This window comes from Hippocampus comes, unplaced genomic scaffold, assembly GCF_001891065.2.
Source record: "Hippocampus comes isolate QL1 unplaced genomic scaffold, H_comes_QL1_v1.1 scaffold6, whole genome shotgun sequence".
NCBI classification, from domain to species: domain Eukaryota; kingdom Metazoa; phylum Chordata; class Actinopteri; order Syngnathiformes; family Syngnathidae; genus Hippocampus; species Hippocampus comes.
The window spans coordinates 307,927-328,821 of NW_017805833.1; the positions used below are offsets into that span (position 1 = coordinate 307,927).

At 41.9% G+C, this 20,895-nt stretch overlaps 2 protein-coding genes across 5 annotated transcripts in view; both read left to right on the forward strand.

Moving 5' to 3' along the window:
* LOC109526336 (protein jagged-2) overlaps positions 1–4,302 on the forward strand; it is a 40,031-nt gene extending 35,729 nt beyond the window's left edge. The window contains exons 12-16 of the mRNA XM_019887576.1: positions 643–756; positions 879–925; positions 998–1,174; positions 1,933–2,083; positions 2,210–4,302. Of these exons, the coding sequence (XP_019743135.1) occupies positions 643–756; positions 879–925; positions 998–1,174; positions 1,933–2,083; positions 2,210–2,670 (950 nt within the window). The 3' untranslated portion in view covers positions 2,671–4,302. The remainder of the gene's footprint in view (positions 1–642; positions 757–878; positions 926–997; positions 1,175–1,932; positions 2,084–2,209) is intronic.
* A 1,128-nt stretch (positions 4,303–5,430) lies between these two features.
* On the forward strand, positions 5,431–20,895 carry clasrp (CLK4-associating serine/arginine rich protein). Of its 4 annotated transcripts, XM_019887681.1 has the most exons (21): positions 5,431–5,530; positions 7,237–7,376; positions 8,193–8,290; positions 8,649–8,750; positions 8,953–9,032; positions 9,204–9,288; positions 9,452–9,588; positions 9,827–9,923; positions 11,249–11,327; positions 11,408–11,481; positions 11,783–11,824; positions 11,933–12,133; positions 13,275–13,553; positions 13,633–13,818; positions 15,265–15,304; positions 16,316–16,376; positions 16,452–16,510; positions 17,862–17,908; positions 17,990–18,084; positions 18,960–18,984; positions 20,334–20,895. In XM_019887681.1, the coding sequence occupies exons 2-21, from the start codon at positions 7,278–7,280 to the stop codon at positions 20,392–20,394; spliced, it is 1,947 nt and encodes a 648-aa protein (XP_019743240.1). In that variant the 5' UTR covers positions 5,431–5,530; positions 7,237–7,277; the 3' UTR covers positions 20,395–20,895. The 4 variants fall into 4 exon arrangements, 2 of the variants coding, with proteins under 2 accessions (XP_019743240.1, XP_019743241.1); XR_002170327.1 differs by lacking the exon at positions 20,334–20,895 and having other exon boundaries at positions 17,848–17,908; positions 18,960–18,981; XR_002170328.1 differs by lacking the exons at positions 18,960–18,984; positions 20,334–20,895 and having other exon boundaries at positions 15,265–15,308; positions 17,990–18,006.

Sequence of the window (20,895 nt, forward strand, 5' to 3'; positions counted from 1 at the left end):
AAAATAACATGCTTTTTCTCTCAAATATATTGTTATAATCATTTGTTTCGGATTTACTGTAATTATTTTCTGTATAAAAATTAATTTGGTGTTCAAAAAGTCTTTTTTCAAACTTGAGTCTTGAAAAAGAGGGGGTCGTCTTATAATCAGGGCCGTCTTATATTCGGGCCAATACGGTAGTTCCATCAAAAATCCCCATCTTTGCGTATAATGCAGAGGAGATTTGTGATACAAGTGAAGCATGTGTGGCTTATTTGCTTGGTTTTAATATTAAGCTAACATTTTCAATGTTATGCTAAATTCTGATATCATGTCTGGACCGCTTTCAACCAAACTCGTGTTGATCACTGTGCCTTCTTTATCACGCCACGTCTGTCTTGTGTCCCGGAGCTTGGGGGAATGGGAAACTGCATTCATCATTTTCCCCCACTATTTTCTCCTTGTCATTTATCATACAACTGCGCCAAAATCTTTTGTTGTTGTCATTGTGAAATCACTCCACCACCACCATCTGTCAATGCCGCAGCAATGCACCGCCAATTGTGCCAGGAAGTGCTTGAAAACTATTCCATTTGGGCGCATAATTCATTTAGTGTCATCATGTCCGATTATGACAACTGATTTCATCTTCTCTCACTTTAGATGCAGATGAGTGTGAAATGAAAATATGTGTCCATGCCCGCTCTTGCCGCAACCTGATTGGTGGATACCTGTGTGATTGTCTTCCTGGATGGGCGGGGTCAAAGTGTGACATCAGTGAGTGTAACATTTTTCAGCTTCACAGCAACTTGCCGACCCTTTCTTTCATGTGTTTTTAAAAGGGCATTTTGTTGTAAATCATTATGCATTTGTATGATTTTTTATTTTTTTTGCATTAGGGAACAACAGCTGTCAGGGCTTGTGTCTCAACGGGGGACATTGTGAGGTGAGTCTGTATATTTCTTGCATAAATGTCCACAAACTGAACACAAAAGGAACTTTGAACTGCCTCATAAAGGAACAGATGTCGGGATCCAGATGTTTGTGCCCGCTTGGCTTCTCGGGAAAAAACTGTCAAATTCGCCTCAACCTTTGTGATAGCGCCCCCTGTCTGCATGGAGGGCATTGCACAGAGAAGGATGAACGTGCCGTCGCCTGTGACTGCCCTTTGGGGTATTCTGGAATCTTCTGTGAGGTGGGTAAAGCCTCGCAGTGTGTTAGATAGAGCATAAGAATTTGCAAGATATGATGTTTTTCTTGTGTGGCCTGGTAGCAGCTGGGCAGGGAGTTTTTTCTTAAGCCAAACCATTCTGGAACATTTAGTAAAGGCAATTCTACGACTAATAGTAATAATACAAATAATGTGTATCTAGCTATCAAGGAGTATTGGCACCACACTGTAAATATGCAACTTTTTATAAAATCTAAAAAAAAAAATATATATATATATATTTATTCTTGCTTGCGATAAACAGATTAAAAAAATGGATGGAATATATCCAACTTTATTACTTTAATCGAAGAAATGCACTTTATTCCACAAAATATTTTCTCAACAATCCCCCCCACCCCAAATCTTTTTGAATATGCAACTACATTTTCGTAGCACCATGTCATTTTTTCCCCCTTGAAAATGCAAAATTTTTCTTGAAAATATATTCATGTATTCTCTTACGATGACAACTTTATTCTTTTATAAGATTATAAGCGTAAACTTGAAAATATGCCAAAAATTTTAAAAATATGCCCTCTTTCTCTTTATACAAGTATGACTCTTAAATCATTTCCACATTCTCAAAGACATGCAACTTTATTCTCAAACGATCTCCTAATAGCATTTCTTTTTCAGTGTGGCGCCATTTCTCTTTTTTATGCTGCAAGACTAACAGCAAATGTGAATGTTCTTTTCTTTTTTTTTCCTGTCATTGTGAACACCCTACTTTTTTATTTCAGATTGTGCAGGATGTGTGCAACCCCAACCCTTGCTCGCAGGGGATGCCCTGTCACAACATCGATGGCAACTACATGTGTGCCTGTCCAGAGGGTTACCATGGAAACGAGTGCCTCAGCCAAAAGAGCCCTTGTTTTGGACCTCACTGTCCAGGTAAGACGATGGAAAGATCAATAGATAGATAGATTGATAGACTCGAAGGGAAATTTATAAAATGTTTGTTGTGATGGAGTATTTGTCATGATTCATATTTCATGTATTTTTGCCACCCCCTCCAAGGTGCCATGTCAGACACAAAAGGGGGCATCAGCTTCTACATGGTCCTGTTGGGCGTTCTAGCGCTGGTGATAGTATGCGGCTGCACCGCGTGTGCCTTGGTCCTCTCCCACCTGCAGCACAAGCGGAAAAAACAGCATGCCGTCCCGCCGGAGGAGGGCACCATCAACAACCAGAGGGAGTATGTCAACCTCATCCGAAACCTGGACCACCTTGTCCCCCCGCCCCTTCCGCCTCCTGCCATCCCGCTGGTTCAGACGCCGCCCACCACAGCCGCCGCCGCCGCCGTTAGCCCGCACTGCTATGAGGAAATTGAGCTGACTTTCCCTCCCACGCCGGCCCCCTCGCACTCGTCATCCCCTGGGCTGAAGCAGGCCCCCGCTCCAAAATTGGACATTTCCAACCAGGAGCGGGAGAAGCTAAACCGCATCCACTGCACAGACAGCCACGAGCTACAAGTGTGACCCTTGAAATCTGAGGCTTAATTTTTTTTTCCTGCTTACTTTGCACTCTCTCGCTCACAGGGTCCACGTTTCTTGTTTGGCCTATCGTGTTGTTGAGACTCTGCAGATGATGTCATGAGCTTGGATACTTAAAGCTGCAATTCCACCCAAAGTTCCAAGAACTTTTAATACTCTGTACTTGTACTCCCGGTACTATGACAGACCTGGTTTGAAGGAAAAGACTCATGACTGTCGATGGAGATGGTGTTCTGTGTGTGGTGTGTTGTATTGGTCATTATGAGTAAACTATGAGAACAGTGCGTCCAATTTGCCATCATAATATATATTGAACGGATTTAACATTTACAATAGCCTTCACTGAAAATTACTTTTAACACACCCCACAGTACAGGATAATTTTTTTTGAGACATCTGAGAATCGAGCCTTTGCTGACTTTTGATCGGAAAAGGAAAAATGCTGACATTCGTCCTGATTATTTTGTGTTGTAGCCTGCTTTAGTCGTCAGTATATGAACAGGTGTAGACAAGGTTAAAAAACAAAAGTAGTCAGGAGCTATGGAATCAGAGTTGTTCAGCACTGTTGACCCCATCTGAGCCTTTTTGAGCAAACCCTCCGAATTCATAAACACAACGGTCCTCAAATGCTTACAGAGTCAAGTTTCCTTTGGTGGAAGTGCGCCAAAGTGACCTCCGAGTGCCTGAAACAGTGTCAGTCACAATAATTCAGGCCAAAAATCTGAGAATGGCTTCGATGACCAAATGAGTGGATGATTATTTAAAGTCCAACAGGATGAATGTGAGATTATTTAAAGCAGCCAGTGTATACATTTTCTTCTATTTACAAGGGGGAAGCTTCATTTTCCAACACATTTTCTGGATTCTGAGTTTGTGTGCGAAAGACAACACAATATAGGAAATATGTCAGAACACAATCCTCCGAGTTGTGCTTTAAAGCCTCATGATTTTTTTTTTAAACCATACACTGTTGCCTGTCTTGTTTCTGTGATTATACCTTTTTTTGTCATTTTGCCTGTAAGATAGTTTGTACATAATTTTATTGTAAATATTGATGCCTCCCTTTTTTTTGTACCGTGGATCAGTCTGAGAGTATCACTCTTGTTGTTTTACTATCGTTCTGTAATAAAAGTGCATTTAACAGTTTGGGATTGTTGAAACCTGAAGTCATAAAATGTCCTCGGAATTAGGCTGAGTCTTTCATTTGGATTTGTTTTGGTTTTGTAACCACTCGAGAAAAAGAGAGAAAGGGATGCCCCAGGCTGAATGTGAGGATTTTGTGTCAATGTGAGCATTGTCGATTGTTGCATATATTCTCAGAATAATGTCAAAGTCAAATCTACCTCGCTGAATTTACGACATTGGAAAGTTCTGTAAATAACGTCGGCTGACTCAGCTCCATGTAGTGTTAATGGGCGCTGGAATTCAACACCCTCCTTTGCCAATACTGTTTATATTGCACGAGGACTGACTGTGCATGTCAAACTTTTCATGAGAGGAAAGGGGGAGACATCTTTGCGTCATAAAATGAGACAACAGATAAACTAATCAATTTTACATTTATTAACTGTATACTATTTATTCTTGTCATCAAAAAATAAATATACACATACTGTCTGTTGAAATGTTTTTATTACAGTAGTTTTTCCTGAAAGAAATGTATTCTTTGCACTAAATAATGAATGCAAAATTTGGAATGAATGAGATCTAAAACATTTCTGTTGGATTTTTTTTTTCACTCTTAAGACTCAGAGACACTGTTGGGTAACACTAGTAAGCATGTTTTTTTTTTTTACAGAATCTAGTAATCTGCCTTCTGTTTTTCTCTTACAAATCAGGTTTTCATAGTAATTCTAATAATACTAATGCAACTTTTCATAGTAATTCTAATATAGAAATATTTCATAATATATGTGAATTTAGGGTTGGTTTCAGCAAAAGGTGGGTTTTTTTCCTGAAAAGTCATAGCTATATATTACAACGTATGGTAAAACTAAAATCCGTATTGCGCAAACTTTTATAGGTCAAACTGACAGTGTAAAAAGGAAAGGCATTTTGTGACAGCGGGGATGCAGAAGACAGTTAATGGCAAGGTGGATGTGACAAACATGAACTTTGACTAGCGCAAACAGCAGCTGTCGAGTAGGGCTTCCTGTAACCGCTCTGCTCAGGAGCCTGCTGTGTGCCCCAGGATGTCACACATGACAACATGTATGCTCACAGGAGAGAAGCTCCAAATTTAATATCTGGAGTGGGTAAAATCGATCTGAATTTTGTCCAAGTTGTGAAATACGTTCAGACAGATTATGGGTCGGGGCCGGAATCGAACCCCGTACCTCTGCACCATAAAGCGGACGTGCTCACCATTCGGTATGTTGTCATTAACAAATACATATTTAAAACAATTGTACATAATTGGGTTAGTAAACATAATTTTAAAAACTAACTATAAAGTCACGTTATATTTTTAAACTTAAATATTTTTTAAATTTAATGTCATGTCATTACATTTCATTTCATTTTATCTGTAACTGACTACTTTTGGTTTCGAGAATATAAACATGTTTTGCTTCAACATTTTGGATTTGAGGGGGGATACAGTCTAAAATTATTTTTAAAAAACAATTTGCTTTTTTTCACATTTTAGTCGACGTTTTATTTTTTTAAATGAACCAACTTAAATCAAAAATAATGTAGTAACGCCCAAGCCCAGCAGGGGGATCATTGCTTTCCACCACCGTTAAATTCCACGAGGTAGAAAGGTAGCACGGAAGAAGGCGTGTACGGTGGCCTCTCTGGCTCAGCGAATTTTAACCCAGTTTTCTAATTGTTGCCCTTAAAACAGGTAGGTCGCGTCCACGTTAAATGTAATTAAATATGCTTTTTGTACCATTCCTTACCCAAACAGCTGATTTCTCATTTACTGTGATGCATTCAGCCGCTGATAGCTAAGCTAAGCTAAACTAGCCTCTCGGTGAAAGCCCCCTGCGACTACACGCGCTATCCGTCAAATCGGTGCGGTTCCTGACAAAACCTTTGCGTGCTTTTAAAACATTTTGACTTTTCTGTTTGTTCCAAAATGTGTTTCAAGAAATGTAGGACTAGGAACGAAGTGGGCGTTTAAATATTGCAATGAGGTTAGCTGTAATTGATTTGTTTCCACATGCAAATTGGCGTGTAAGTACTTGTTCTTCTTCGGTTAGCGTAGTTACGAAAAGTGACCATTTACTAATTTATGCACAATAAAAACACGGTCTGTCGTAGATAATGCCACCAGACTTTTATTTGAAAACTTTGAGGAATTTTTCCCCCCCACCAGTTTCAGTTCTATCACAAAATGACAGCAACATTCGCAGCTTCAAGTAATACCACTTCCTTCGTATTCACGACCACCCCCATTCACACAAATTCTTTTTTTCTGATTTTGTGATATTTTATATCGTCAAATGTTTCTGTCATGTCAATAAATCCCTGCTTTTGCAACGTGGAAATGCACAGCTCAGGTGACATGTCTTGAACAATGTTCAGCATCATTGACTCCAAGACTGTCTTCCACTGAGGTCTTCTCTTGTCAGACAGAAAAAAAAGTGAAAATGATTTGCCGCAGGTTGTCTTTTTTCTTAGCGAGAATAAACTGGTTAGTCACTTTTATTAAAAATAGTGGCAAGGAAGGTTGGAAAGGTTTTCAACACTGACTGGGTTCTTGTAAACTTAGCTTCTCTTTGATCACAGCAATGTTGTAAGCAAGGGCGTCGTCCTTTGAACTGCAGAAGCCGCCAAGAAGATCACCCTTCAGTTACATTTTTAAGACTGTAATGAATAAATCCATCAACTCTGATGACTAAAAAATATCAAAGCAAAATCTCTGCCTCGAAGCTTCCCAGAGATCATTTTTCCCTATGGACTAAAGTTACTGCAGTCGCACGCACTACTGCGTGTAGAAATAAATTGATGCAGTGAGATAGGTGGAAAAAGTCAAGACAGTATGTCAAACGTTTGGGATAATTTTATGATGGGAAAAAAAAGAAGATAAAATGGAGTATGTCGATGTGTACCACACAGCATGTCGACAAGCTCCAACACAAGGTAACATGTTGATTTTAGCATGCGCAAGTTATAACATATTTGTGGTTTTAAAAATATGCTGTAGCTGCAGCCCGAAAATTAATCGACGAAATCAATTAGTTGTCCAAAGGCTTGTGTGGGGGCGGCACGGCGGTCGACTGGTTAGCAGTGCAGAGGTGCAGGGTTCGTTTATCCCCGTGGCCGTTTTCTCTGGGTACTCCGGTTTCCTCCCACATTCCAAAAACATGCGTGGCAGTTGAATGGAACACTCTAAATTCCCACTTGGCGTGTGTGAGCGCAAATGGTTTGTGTGTGCCCTGCGATCGGCTGGCAGCCAGTTTAGGGTGTACTACTACTGGCCGAAGACAGCTGGGATAAGCGGAGTAGAAAATGGATGGATGGATGGATGCAATAGTGTGGAAAAAAATTCTGGTGACTGGCCACAAAAATTCTGGTAACTTTTCCTTTTCCCTTTCCCCACTGCAGCAACCGTGCCCCGCCGCGCCCCCACCCCCAGTGGCGCCGTCATGTGGCAGGAGGCCCGCAAGCACGAGCGCAAGCTCCGTGGCATGATGGTCGACTACAAGCGACGTGGCGAGCGCCGCCGAGAGTACTACGAGAAGATCGTAAGTTGGTTTGCAAAAGTTGGGAAATGTTCAAAATTGGAAACCCAGTCAATGCACAAGAAGGGGAACAGAAATAATAATAATAAATGTGACTAAACCAGGAATTGACGAAATTGAATGTTGGCTTTTAATTTGGGACCTAAATTACAGTAGTTGGGGCAAATTTATTGTCGCATTTTTCTGATTTAAAACCTCTAGATTTCATGCAAGTACAGTTAAATATGAAGAGCCCATTGCCCGATATGATTTAGCAAGAAAGCAGAAGTTTCGTTTGAAAACCCCAAAAGGGAGATACTTTTTTTTGCTACTTTTTGATGGTCTGAGAGGAGGGAGCGTTTTCATTCTAAAACAGAGCAATTAGTCATTCAAATATTTATAACTGTAAAATTCGACTTACAAAATAAATCTGTTGAAATGTCACACCTTTTAAATGTTTTTTTTTTTTGTCCTGAATGTCTGCTTATTACAAAACAATGTTAATATTCATGCCATACCGTTTCTTTAAATGACCCTTAATTCCCAACAATTACAAAGAAAAGTTTCAAAATATATTTGCCATGAAATTTACTGAAACTTGTACAACCTTAACCTTAAGTGACAGTGTTGTTTGCGCGGTGATAATCGTTCTGCCTCGCCGCTGCTTGGTTTTCCATCCCTCTGTCTTGTTTCGTAGCTTCCTTTTGTGTTGACCTGAGCTGACTCATTTAGCTTTGTAAACATTTCGAAACATGAGGCAACCACGAAGCGATTTTGGGAGCAACGTTGGCACAGGTGTTTCAATCTTTTCGCGTCTGCTCATTTTTTGTCTCCTTTCAGAAAAAGGATCCGGCCCAGTTCCTTCAGGTTCATGGTCGAGCCTACAAGATCCATTTGGATCCTGCCGTGGCTCTGGCTGCAGAGTCTCCCATCAACATGTAAGGAGGGGAAACGTGCACGCACACACACACACACACACACACACACACACACACACACACACACACATACACACACACACACACACGCGCACACACGCACTTTTATGAACACAACAATTGGTATCAAAATTACTAGCGGTATCGGAACGCTGAATTTGTGAGTACTGGAGTGAATACTGGTATCCTTCTGGGGAAAACACTTGTATTGAACATCCCAAATTTTTGTTTATTAAAATATAATGGCATTACAGTACTCATTACTACTCGTGCATTTTGTTTCCAACCTTCTTTTCTCATTTGCTGTGGTATTTTAAGTAACTCATTGGATATTCTTTTGTGTGTTTGTGTCTTAAAGGATGCCATGGCAAGGTGATGCCAGTAACATGATTGACCGTTTTGACGTGCGGGCTCACCTCGACTACGTCCCCACCTACACGCCTCCACTCATCACCACACCGTGAGTTTAGATCCACTCTATATTTTACCCATCAATTTCATTTCTGTTACACGTTTTTATACGAGACACTGACATGTGGGTTTGTTTCTTTGAGCTGCATGAGTCCTACACATGAAATATTTCAGTTCTGATGTTCTTTCCTGCTTGTTGACTGTGTTTTTTTTTTTGTTTTGTTTTGTTTTGTTTTATTCCGCCTCCTCAGAAGCCCAGAGCAGGAGATGGAGGAGAGGAAATGCAATTATGAGCGCTACAGAGGCTTGGTGCAGAACGACTTTGCCAACAGTCAGTAATGTGTTCTCTGACATCCAGCACAGGAGCGAACGATAATTGTCTTGTTGAATCAAGATCGTGATGAACACTTTAAATATTTCAGTAACTGTTGATGAATGCTCCTTTTAGGGCCTGTATTTATGATGCAGTGTTGCGCTTAAACTCTCTGGTGTCCTCCTGCAGTCTCTGAGGAGCAGTGTTTGTACCAGATCTACGTGGATGAACTCTATGGTGGGCTACAGAAGCCAAACGAAGAAGAGAAGAAAAAGTATACGCGATAATTTTTCTCACCCCAGTGTGTGTGTGCGTTTTGTGTGTGTGAGAAAGAGCGAGATTGTGACAGAGTAAGGTCAGTGCTCAAGTACGTGCAAGTACATTCATGTAAGTAAACCACTCGTTTCTCACCAGCGGTGGCGATTGTCTGGTTGCAGGCTGGCTGAGAAAAAGGTCGCCATCGGTTACACATACGAGAACAGCACCGTGACAGACCCTGACCCCGCTTCGGACAAAGATGAAGACAATTCGGAGAATAGCGAATCTGAAGAAGATGAGGTCATCCCAGATATCGGTGAGCTGTAAAAACATTGTGACAGTCTTTCGGCCCAAGTATTTCTTTGAGCTGGTTGTAATTTGGGGTCATGATTGTTCTGCCGGAGCACTGTAATTCGATCAATATACTGTAGATATTGAGGAGCTTTCAGTGTCATGCACTTTGGCCATCATCCACTTGATGAATTGAATGTAATTGCACACAATTTGAACTAAGTGATGGCGTCCAAATAGCGTGGGTGCTTGTGCACTGACAGATGTGGAGGTTGACATTGACGAGCTGAACCACGAGCAGGAGACGGAGCTCAACAAAACAGCCACTCCTTACGGAATGGCAGAAGGAGACTTTGTCAGGTATGATTTTTAAATCAATGTATCATAGGCGCTCTTCACTTTTGAGAGGATTCAGCGTTTGCCAATCCCTGTTCTTAAAGAGGAAGTAAATATTTTGTTGAAATGGGAAAAAAAACATTGGTATCAGCCACAAAATTAAAACTTTTCATGTGTACATATTATAGGATATGTGTTCACATTATTTTCAGGGGTTTCTATGTTTATATTTTTATTATTTTTAATTCGTAATTGTGTGTTATCTGACAATAACATCCATCCGTTTGCTAGCTATAAGGACGCAGTTGAGCTGCAGCAGGGGTGCCCAATATGTCGATCGCGACGGGTATAGGGCGGAATTAACTCATTCAGTACCAGCCAATTCTAGACCAAGTCTCAAAAGACGTTTAAAAACGTCTTTGGGAGTGAATGAGTTAAATAATTGCTCTGTGGGTGTTATTAATACGATATGTTTTTGTGTTAATGTACACTGCACCCTCAGCATCCTATCAGTTTCACTTACACAAAAAAGTACTTCAAAAAATAAAATAAAAAAGCTGGTCACCTTTAACCTACGGTAGCACGTGACCCGCACCAGCGGAAGTTGTTCGCGACCAGCAGTCTGCAATTGCAGCTTGCAATCGGAGCTGTTGTGATATATACATCCTTTTTTTCATGATTCTCATCCAAAGTTTGTTTCATCTGCAATCCACCGGTGGCACGGGCAAAGAAGGAGAACCATTTTAAAACGGTACACGAAGGTTTCTGTACTTAACACGCTGCAAAAGTGCATCTCATGCCTCCAGGTCAGGTCTCTATTAAGGTAGGCGGTTGATTTCCTTTTCGCAAACTGTAGTATCGACTTGACTTTTCTGTTTCGGGGCCATTATGGTTGTCCCTCGTCATGGCGTGTGTGCGTGCACATGCAGTAACGGGTCGATCGCGGCAGGTTGGTTGCTGGAGCAGGTCGTGAGAAAAAAAGGTTGGGCACCCTTGAGCTGGAGACTCTCAGCTCACTTTGAGAGAGAGACAGGTTGCACCCTGGACTGGTCGCTGAGGCACAACAGAACTCCAGACATGTAGCTCTGAGCTGAGATTTGAACTCTGTTCCTTCTCGACTGTCAAACACTCGGGTTCTTTCCTGCCTTCAGTAAACATAGCGTAAAAACAGACTGTTTTTGGTGGATACAGGAGCTGCTTTGTATTGCTCCTTGTTGGCACTAGACGGCACTGTTGCCCACGATTTATACAGTGGTTTCCTCCTCATTGCCGTTTTTGTCTGACACCGATGAGGGATGTGTGACAATGCATAGCTTGACTTAAAAGTTTATCGTAATTGTGCCCGTCAGGATGTTGAGGAAGGATAAAGAGGAGGTGGAGGCCATCAAGCATGCCAAGGCGCTGGAGGCTGAGAAAGCCATGTACTCTGTAAGGATAAGTCCTTTCGAGGAAGGTGTGTGTGGGCGCACGCGTTTTGTGACCTTATGTGACATGTTTGTTGATTTAAGGGTCGCCGTTCTCGCAGACAGAGGAGAGAGTTCAGAGAGAAAAGACTTAAAGGACGACAAATCAGTCCACCCAGGTACATCCAGACCTACAGAAGTTATACAATACAGAGCCAGTCCACCGTGACCAATTTTGTCCTTGCCTTGTCATTTTTTAAATTCTATTCGATATTTTTTTTTTAAATTAAAAACCATGATTTTTTTTTATTTTTATTTTTTTACAGTGTTATTAGAGAGAAACTGCATGCTAATTCTTCAGAATGGCCTTGATATATCGAGGACTCGCAATAAAAATATATTTAAAAGCGTGATGTAAAAAGCACACTACAGGCCACTATTTTGCCAGTTTGACTTTGTTTCTTCTTGCTCCATCTTCAGCTATGCCAGGAGAGATAGTCCAACCTACGATCCTTACAAACGGTGTGCTTGCCCTTCTATTCAATGTATTTTTTTTTTTGTTTTGTTTTTGTTTTTCTCTCAACCTTGTTGCGGACTCTCTTTTAGCAATGTTTTTCTTTTATTTCTCAGACCAGAGTCGGAATCCAGCTCTGAATCCCGCTCGCGCTCCCGGACCCCCGGTCCAGAGAAGATCACCTTCATCACCAGCTTTGGAGGCAGCGACGATGAAGCTGTGGCGGTGGCAGCGGCAGCCGCGGCACAGGCCGCCGCCTCCCACGCCGGCCACAGTTCCTACACGCCGCATCCCGCAGGTCATAGCAGGGGCTCCCGGTCGGTAACTTTCCCTCCTCCTGGCTTTTCATTGGTTAGTTTGTTGACATGATCGCTGGCAACGGGAGATTCCTCTCATTTGAGGCATGTTTTTTTTTTTTCTTCCCCTCCTAAATAAATATATATGAGTTGAGGTTCAAAAATCTTCTGTGCCTAATGTGCCAAGAGATTTAGGTTATGTCTGCAGTTACCGAAATATTTTTGAAAAGGTGTCTGTCCAAATGACAACACACTTTTAGGCTCTCGTGCATTTAGTTAGCTAATTTGGTTTTTATGTGTCTTGAGCCTTCCGTTCATAATAATGTACACTGTAGAAAATCAGCACTTGACTATTCTGAGCCTGCGAGACAATCTGAATAAATATTTAATCTAATGAATATATCAATTGAGAACACTCACATGTGTCAGCGCACGAAGTGAAATCAGCCTATGCAAAGGGAAAGGAGACATATTATGTTTTTTGTTCTTTTTTTTTTTCCCCCTGTGTATAAAAAGGTCTGACATTTTGCATCCCAAATACTGAGAATAGAATAACCTGTTCTACCAAGCAAATGGAGAGCACAACTTTAGTTACCATGCACAGTTGCAATGACGCGAGCAGCTGCTTAGCTTTGCCAACTATTACTGCTTTTGTCGCTTTATTTAGCAACTTTCCAACTGCAATGCAAAGCAATGAGCAGCTTATCCAGCCCCTTTTTCTGGTCTTATTGGATATTCTGTGACCCTTTCCAGAGCAGATGTTAACCCCTCTGTGTCCAAACTGCAAATAAAAGGTGCAAAGTAAGGTTGTCTTAAACAGATATTTTTGGAATCGAGTTAACCTATCGATTACTTGGGCAAACGCCCCATTTTCCCCAATTTACATTTAAATGCTGAAGATGGAGTCACTCACGTTGATAAAAACCTATGTTTGCTTGTCGCCAAAAGACCAAACCTGATCAGAAGTTTAGTTTTTTTTTTTAAATATTCATGTCCGGGTGAACATGGCCTCAATGATTTGACAGGTTTCAGCACACTGCATGGAACTCACTTTGATCAATCAGAGTAATGGCGTGATCAATTGCATACCTCAGAAGTGGGAAATAATCAGCCTAGGTGCTCGACCGTTCACGTTATAGAAACTTGGTCTGTTTTCGTTCAGGAGACGGAGGTCCTCGTCCAGTCGTTCCCCATCATACACCACCTCTGGCTCTTCATCACGGTCCTCCTCTTCGTCCTCCCATTCACACGGTCGAGGGCGGCGAGGAAGGGAGGGCCGGCGTTCTCGGACCCACTCCCGCTTGAGACGACATTCCCGGTCATACTCGCGCGACCGAGGGGGGTCCCGGAGGAGACGCGAGCGGACGCGGTCTCGGTCTCGATCGCGAGCCAGAGAGCGAACAAGGGAGAGGAAGCGATACTCTTCAAGGAGACGGACAAGGTGAAGACGCGTCCTTCATGAAACATTCTTTTTAACTACTGTATGTGTGCCTGTGACCTGACCTCCCCTTGGTTTTCAGATCTCGCTCCAGCTCACGGCAGGGGGGTTCCTCTCGGCGAAGCGTCCGCAGCAGCGGCGCTCACCGGCGGGGCGAGAGCAGCAGTGGCAGCCCCTCGTCATCCCCCGACCGCTTCAACCACAGCTCCTCCCCTGACGACAGAGGGCCCCCTATTTCTGCTCACACCGTTACCGACAAACTCAGAAAGTAAGAACATGGCGATATTCTATGAGCGTTAAGTAGTCATTGAACAGAATGTATAGGGAGGTCCTTGATTTACGACCTTGAGTTCCATTCTTATGACGGCGATCGAAGTCCGAACATGCTGTAGTCTATCACTAACCTCTGCTAATGCAGTAGTAAAGCCGTAATTGGTCCAGAAATATGAAACAATCAAATGAAAAATGCGGAGTCCGGTGGTAAATGAGTGGATCGTCTTGTGCCACGTGACTGCATATTCCTATGCTGCTTCATAAGCACAAAAATGTTATGTCACTTTTCGTTATGCCATGATTAATCGAGTAATTTGATTTAAAATATACTATTTGTATGCGATCAATCCAGTATGTAGTTGGTAGAATGATTTGACAGCTGGAGTCCGAGTCACAACCATCATTAACTGAGGACCCGCAGTCCCAACTCACAAAATGCGGGCACTTAATGGAACAAAACAACCACCATTTATTTTGCAGAAGTTTAATCAACCATGAAAACATGTCTACATATGTTTTTCGAATTAGTTTATAGTTTTGTACCACAGAGCCTCAAACTCCCGTGTGGTCAAACAGTGGCCATTACAAATAAACCTGGCCGGTATATGAGAACATTGTTAGTGACATTTGAAAAAGGCCTCAGACAAATCAAGACACCCAACCAATATTGATTTGAGAAGTTGTAATCATGATCAAACCTTTCAAAGGGAAGTCAAGGTAAAAATGGTCTTGGCAATATTTTCTGTGCGACCCGCTAGTCTAAACGGTATTCTGATTTATCGTGCAATTGTGGAATACGACGTGAGAAGCAAAATGCACCTGCTTCCCCGCCATCTCAGGTGGCGGCCATTTTGCCACTTGCTGTCATCTGAAAATGAAATAACAGTTGCTCAGGGGTCAGGTAATGACCAATCACGGCTGTGCAACTGTGATGTCATTTTCAGTCAACACCAAGTGGCAAAATAGCCGCCTCCTGAGATGGAATAAAAAATGGGTTACGAATGTAATTTGAATCCAATTGCTACATTTGGAATGGTAGAACACAGAACATATTGTAATAAAAACAATTTTGACTTCCCCATTTAAAACGTAATTTACGCTACAGGCAATTTTTAAGTAACATTTTGACATTCTTAACTGTGATCCAAGTGTTTAAAAAAAAAGTTGTCTAAAGTAAAACTATCACCACATTTTTAAGAAATGAATGAACACTCAAAGCACTTCAAAAACAATAGATGCTATTGATCTCAATGATAACTCACTGTTAATATCAAGATGTTTCAAAGTTCAGTCAATGTGAAACAAAACATTTCTTTTGAAAATCAAAAGAATCAGTGTCCAAATTATCAACCCTCGAATTGAGAGAGCCCGCTCTGTGCTCGAGGTGGGCGTCCACTCTTGGCTGTCCTAACTTCTCCACGCTTCCTTGTCGTCCCTGCAGGCCTGAAACAGCGGGTGGTAAAAAGACGGGAGCTGCCAAAGTCAGTAAGAATTTGATGTGGCAGAGGTTTCTTGCTAAAGCCTACTACGCCTCCCTCATCCCTGACAGGCTGACGTGGCCGCCGCCGTCCACCACGCGCCGACGTAGAAGCCCCGTGTCGCCCCTGAAAATAATCTTTTCTTTCTGTTTTAACCCCCCCATACACATACCCCTTAGTCAAAGCCTCCACTGCACAAAAGTGGCGAAAAGTCAGTGAAACAGTACTCCAGTCGACTGGACTTTTTTGTCTTAGTGTGCGTGTTGTTGTTAATATTTACTTTTTAGCTTTGGTTTGTTCTGGCTAATGAGTGTGCTTTAACCCAGGTGATTATGACTTTGTAGGGTGTGGACAAATGTCTGGGCTTGTTTAAACAATAGAACATATTTCAATGTCCTACAGTTTTCAACTGTGAGATCACGGAGTGTGATAGTGTTTTACTGTCAATCATTGCGGAGGTTTTTTTTTTTTGTGCTGTCCACCTCCTCCTCTTCTTCCTCCTTCCTCCTCCTCCTCCTCCCTGCCGCTGCTTGTTCATCTTTTCCTGGCAAAGAATCGTTGTAGTTTTGCATACACGCCATGCCTCTCAGTCAAGAGTTGCACTCGCCCTCCCGCGTTCGACTCGCCTGCGGTGTTGTGGCCTGCCATCTTTCTTGCCTGGCCAGGTTTGAACAGCCCACTGCTGGGTGTGTCGGCGGCAAAGCGCCACTGGCTCTTTTGTGAACTCGCCGGACCTGAACTTGCTTTTGTTTTTCATAGCGTCCCTCGCTGCTCTCTCAGCTGTCCTCGTGCATTAATCTCCTCTTAGCCCGCTGTGCTCTTTTTCTCCCCCCCCATCCCCTATTTACTAATTTACCGGACACTTGTGTCAAGGGCACGTGTGGCGAAAGGTTCCAAAGATGAGAAAGTATTTCATTCACCTGTTTACCCACTTTTGAATCATTCAAAGTGTCCACTCCAAATTGTATCGAGCGCGCTGTTGTGGAGTTGCTAATATAACGGTGTCGCCCGCAGTCCAAGCTGACGCCACAGGAGAAGCTCAAGCTCCGCATGCAGAAGGCCCTCAACAGGCAGTGTGAGTTTATGCAACAACAAATGGGACATGTCATTTCCTGGGTGATATTTGCTCATTGTTTCCCCTCTCCTGCAGCCAAGGCGGATAAGAAAGCGGCCCAGGTGAAGATCAAGCAGCAGGAGCACAAACGGCAGGTGTGTGTGTGTGTGTTCTTGTGTCCCTTCTTCAGTGTGTGTGTGTGTGTGTGTGTGTGTGTGTGTGTGTTCGTTACTTTTTGGTGTAGGTTTGCTGATGTGTTTATTTGTGTGTGTTTTGTCATGTTTTTGTGTTCTTTAGCGTATGTGTTTGTATGTTCGTGCATTTGTTGATCAGTATGTTATGCATATGAGTGTTTGAAGATGTTTGTTCACGTGTTCGTTTGTGTGCTCGTTCATTTCGCGAGTACTCGTGTCTGTGTGTATGTTCAGTCTTCTGTGTTTGAGTTTACTGGGTTTTATTTTCATCGTTTTGAAAATGCTTAGTTGCGTTGTCGTTTTTATTAGTTTTGATATTTTTTTGTCATACCATGTATTTGTCAGGCGTGAGATTTAAAAAGGTCACAGTATTATGTAATATTCCATTTAAAAATAGGTATTAATTTACTGCAGCAAACAGATGAATTGCCACTCAAAACTTAAATATTACAGTCCACAAAAATCTGAAGTCCACAAAAACCTGAAGTGCTGCCTCAAAGTTTTGATCCAAATAGTGTATATTTTCAAAATCACAGTAACCTGAAAACGCATGGTAAAGCCATTCATGAAATAATGAGGCGTCTCAAATACATCTTTTGAGATTTCCAATTGTAGCCATGTCCACAATGCTGACGTCTGTCTGAATTTCGTTCCCTGTGCTTCGTGGCCTGGATTTAGCTCCACTTTCAGGGGGATGTCCAGGGAAAAATTTAGAGTACACAACAGACAGGACGAGCACTTTGAGAATGAGAGTTGCAATTCAATCAAAAACCTGCACGCAAGGAGACCTTTCACGTACAAGCTAATAGCTGACCAAAGAAGTGTCGGGCTCGTAATCCTTTGACGAGGTCATACAGTACACGCACACATCAACAGGCAGTTATCTGCCTCATCCAACTGCCGACCACCCCAACTGCAGACATCTTGCTTGGTCTGACAGCAAAGTGGTAATACGGTATTAGAGACAGGAGGAACAAGGTCTGCTTTAAGAAACTGTAAACCGAGACAAAATCATCACCCACTTTCACTTCACTAGTTTTGATCCATGACAGTCACTAATAACATTGAGTTACTTCATGTATGAAATGCACGACATAAATAAAGCCACATGCCTTAAAATCAACCCAAGAGACATATGTCTGGAATAATTGGAAAAGGTGACAACCGAGAACATTTATGCGACGATTATAGTTTGATTTTGTAAAGCGTGTTTCAATCGTTTGGTTTTCGTTCTTGCGCGTTTTCATTTTGGCGTCAACAAAAACTGTCCTATCCTCCATTTCCTCTTATTGCTCAAGTGGTTGTTCTACAGGAGCGAGAGGGCGAGCTACGAGCCATGGCACGCAAGATACGCATGAAGTAAGGCGGTGTGTGCGCAGGTGGACCCTTTGGTATTTGAGTGTGTTGAAATGTGTCTGACCTTAAGGCTTCTCTGTTTAGGGAGCGTGAGCGGCGCGAAAAAGAGCGGGATGAATGGGAGCGACAGTACGGACGCCAGAGCAGCAACTCGCCCTCTCCTTCTCCCTCCAAATATGGTAAGGCTGTGAGGGTCAGCAGCCTCGCAGGAGCAAACATTTACCAGCCCGATCCTCAGACTCGGACAATAGAGCCGCTTTCGAAAGGGGTCCTCAATAGGCATTCAAAGGCTGAATTTCCTCTGCATGCTTCAAGTGGCACGATTCCTTTTTTTTTTTTTTTTTGGCTCTCCAGTGTCACAATTGGGATATGAGTCTTGGGCGCTTATCGCGCCTCTTCGGGTCAGAGTCAGACCTTCTCCTATTGTTGAGACAAATTTGACATGTATCCGATATGTACCAATGTGAGTGCAGCATAAACACGCATGGACTTAGACCTCTTGAGTGTGAGCTTGATGTCATCTAAATATACCAAATTGGTGACAGTCCTTAGAGGTGTCTCCGCAAACAATTAAAAAAAAAAAACACATTAAAAAGCACCCACTTTAAATCGAAGCTACATCTCAACTTAGAAAATAAAAATGTAGTCTGAGAAGTCCAAGAAAGTTGACGTTAAATTTAAATGTGGAAATTAAAAAAAAAAAGGTTGGACACTGTTTTTTTTAATATTAGTTCACATTGTTTAGATATGGTCAGTCAAAGACAGTAAATATTCAAATCATGTAAAATGTGTTTCCTTAAATGAAGTAGGAGGAGAGCCCTCTTCTCTATCACTTTTAATGCCTTTTTTTTTTTTTTTTTTGTGAATGGACTGGCCAAAATGTGAGAACCTAGCCCATGACGCGTTGTCGTGTTTAAAAACTGATGTAAGTAACCCTAAGTAGCATTTTAGACCAGGGTGCCTTATGTTCTCTGACAGCTTTATGGGCCATAAGAGGGTCTTATGGCGTTTGCTTGTGTTCTGATGACGACTCTTGTGTGCTCTTGTCCCTCAGGCCGAGATTCCAGCTCATCCAGAAGGTATGTGAGGACACCTCTTCCTCTTCACATTCTGTGCCCGTCACTATTATTTATGCTTCATTACATTTCTCTCAACTAGAATCGACTGATTACAGAGCAATTAAAAAAAAAAAACCCTAGAGAAACAGAGCCATACATAAGTCAAAGTAATGACATTAATATTAATACTAAATAACAAAATACTATTGTTTTTGGAAAATTACATATCTCTTGTGGGGAGGGGAGCCGTACCAATACTAGTTGTTGACATTCCTGCAGCGCCGTATCTGTCTGCAGAGCAAACGAGTTGAAATTGTTGCATCACTCTAATAATTTGATAATAGCAAAATCTGTGCCTTTGCGGAGATCTTTTTTCCACACGGAATAATGGTACTGTGGACACATGCACCATTCTGTGTAGAAATAGGGTGGTGCAATGGCAAAAAAAAAAAAAAGTAATTTTACACTTAAAAAGTAGAACAAAGTATCCTCTCACACCAGCACGTGTACGTTTGCTGACAAAAGGTAGCGTTGTCACTGAGTTTAACATAGCCTACCACCGTTAGCTGGAATGTATTTTAATGCCCCCGAAAGTGGTCAAGGATGCATTTCAGTCACTTTATTGAAGAAACAGGAACTAAAAAAAAAAACAAAAAACATGTAATAAGCACATCACACATGAGCTGCAGCGGCCGTAACTGTTGCCGAGTAACCTAACATGTTAACAGCCAGCTAAATGTACTACGACACCCACGTCACTCACCAGGTCATGCCTCACCTTTTTAAGCCACACACACTCAGTCAAATAGTATGAAAAGTGAGGATGACAAAAAAACCTGCAGCTCGCATGCACATTTCGTTGTTTAATAATCCCAAATCAATTTTTATTCGATTACTCAGTAAATCGATGGGATAATCTGTAGAATCGTTTCAAAATATATATTAAATAGCTGCAACCGTTAACCAAACTTTGACATTCCTGATGATGGCCGCCTGCTGTTCCACAAGTGGCCTTTTGGCTGTCTGAAGGTGTCAAGTAGCGATCAGATTGCCTTGAGGAGGCAGAGGAGGACTTTTTGATCCCTTCAATATTAGAGTCCCTTCTCGTCTCACAGTCCGACTTGTTGAAGTCTCCACTCTGCAGCTAATGCTAATGACACAGTAAGCATTAAATGGCTCTCATGAGTCCTATTAATTACCATGCTGGCCTTTTTAGGTTGTCGTGAGGTCATCAATACAACAGCAGACATTGTTTAGCCAAAGCCATCAGTGTGGAATCTGGCAGAGTAATCACGCGATAATTAATTTTTACTGTTGTCTTTACTTTTGTTTTGTTTTTTTACCCCCCAATTTCCTTCTTGTACTTTTAGGAGGTATCGGTCCCGGTCCCACTCTCGCTCTCGCTCCAGAAGTCCGTACAGCAGACACTGAGTTGAAATATCAGAGGATTTCCTTGTACAATAAATCAGAACATAAGCCAGGGTGACTGTTGTTGACACACAAACACCTCAGACATGTATGTATGTATGTATGTAACATGTTCTCTCTCAAACCAAGTGTGTGCGTGCTGTGCACACACAGTATGATTAAATGTTGACCTTGTCGCTTTTCTGTCACTCTTCTCATATTTGGCATGAAAAGATGCTGCGGGTTATGAAACTGGTTTGCGTTTTCTTCTTCTTTTTTTTTATTTTTTTCTCCTCTCCTTCAACCTCCACATGCTCCTCTCTACTCATATTTCAGTACGACTCCCATCCACACACCGAGCACCTTTGAAGTCCTCCTGTCTGGATATTTTACATGTAATTTCTGCGCTAAATCACGATGATTACATTAAATGCTTCACACTTTTTTTTTCCCCATTTTTTTTTTTATATAAACACAATAGTCCCTACTCTGGCATGTCCCAATAAAAGTGATCATGAAGCAAAA

Excerpts from the sequence above, each read along its gene's own strand:
- clasrp (XM_019887681.1), top strand. The coding sequence starts at position 7,278 with ATGTGGCAGGAGGCCCGCAAGCACGAGCGCAAGCTCCGTGGCATGATG. Across the intron at positions 13,819-15,264 it reads GTTACCGACAAACTCAGAAA|GCCTGAAACAGCGGGTGGTA; the intron begins GTAAGAACATGG and ends TCGTCCCTGCAG. Across the intron at positions 16,511-17,861 it reads AGCAGGAGCACAAACGGCAG|GAGCGAGAGGGCGAGCTACG; the intron begins GTGTGTGTGTGT and ends GTTGTTCTACAG.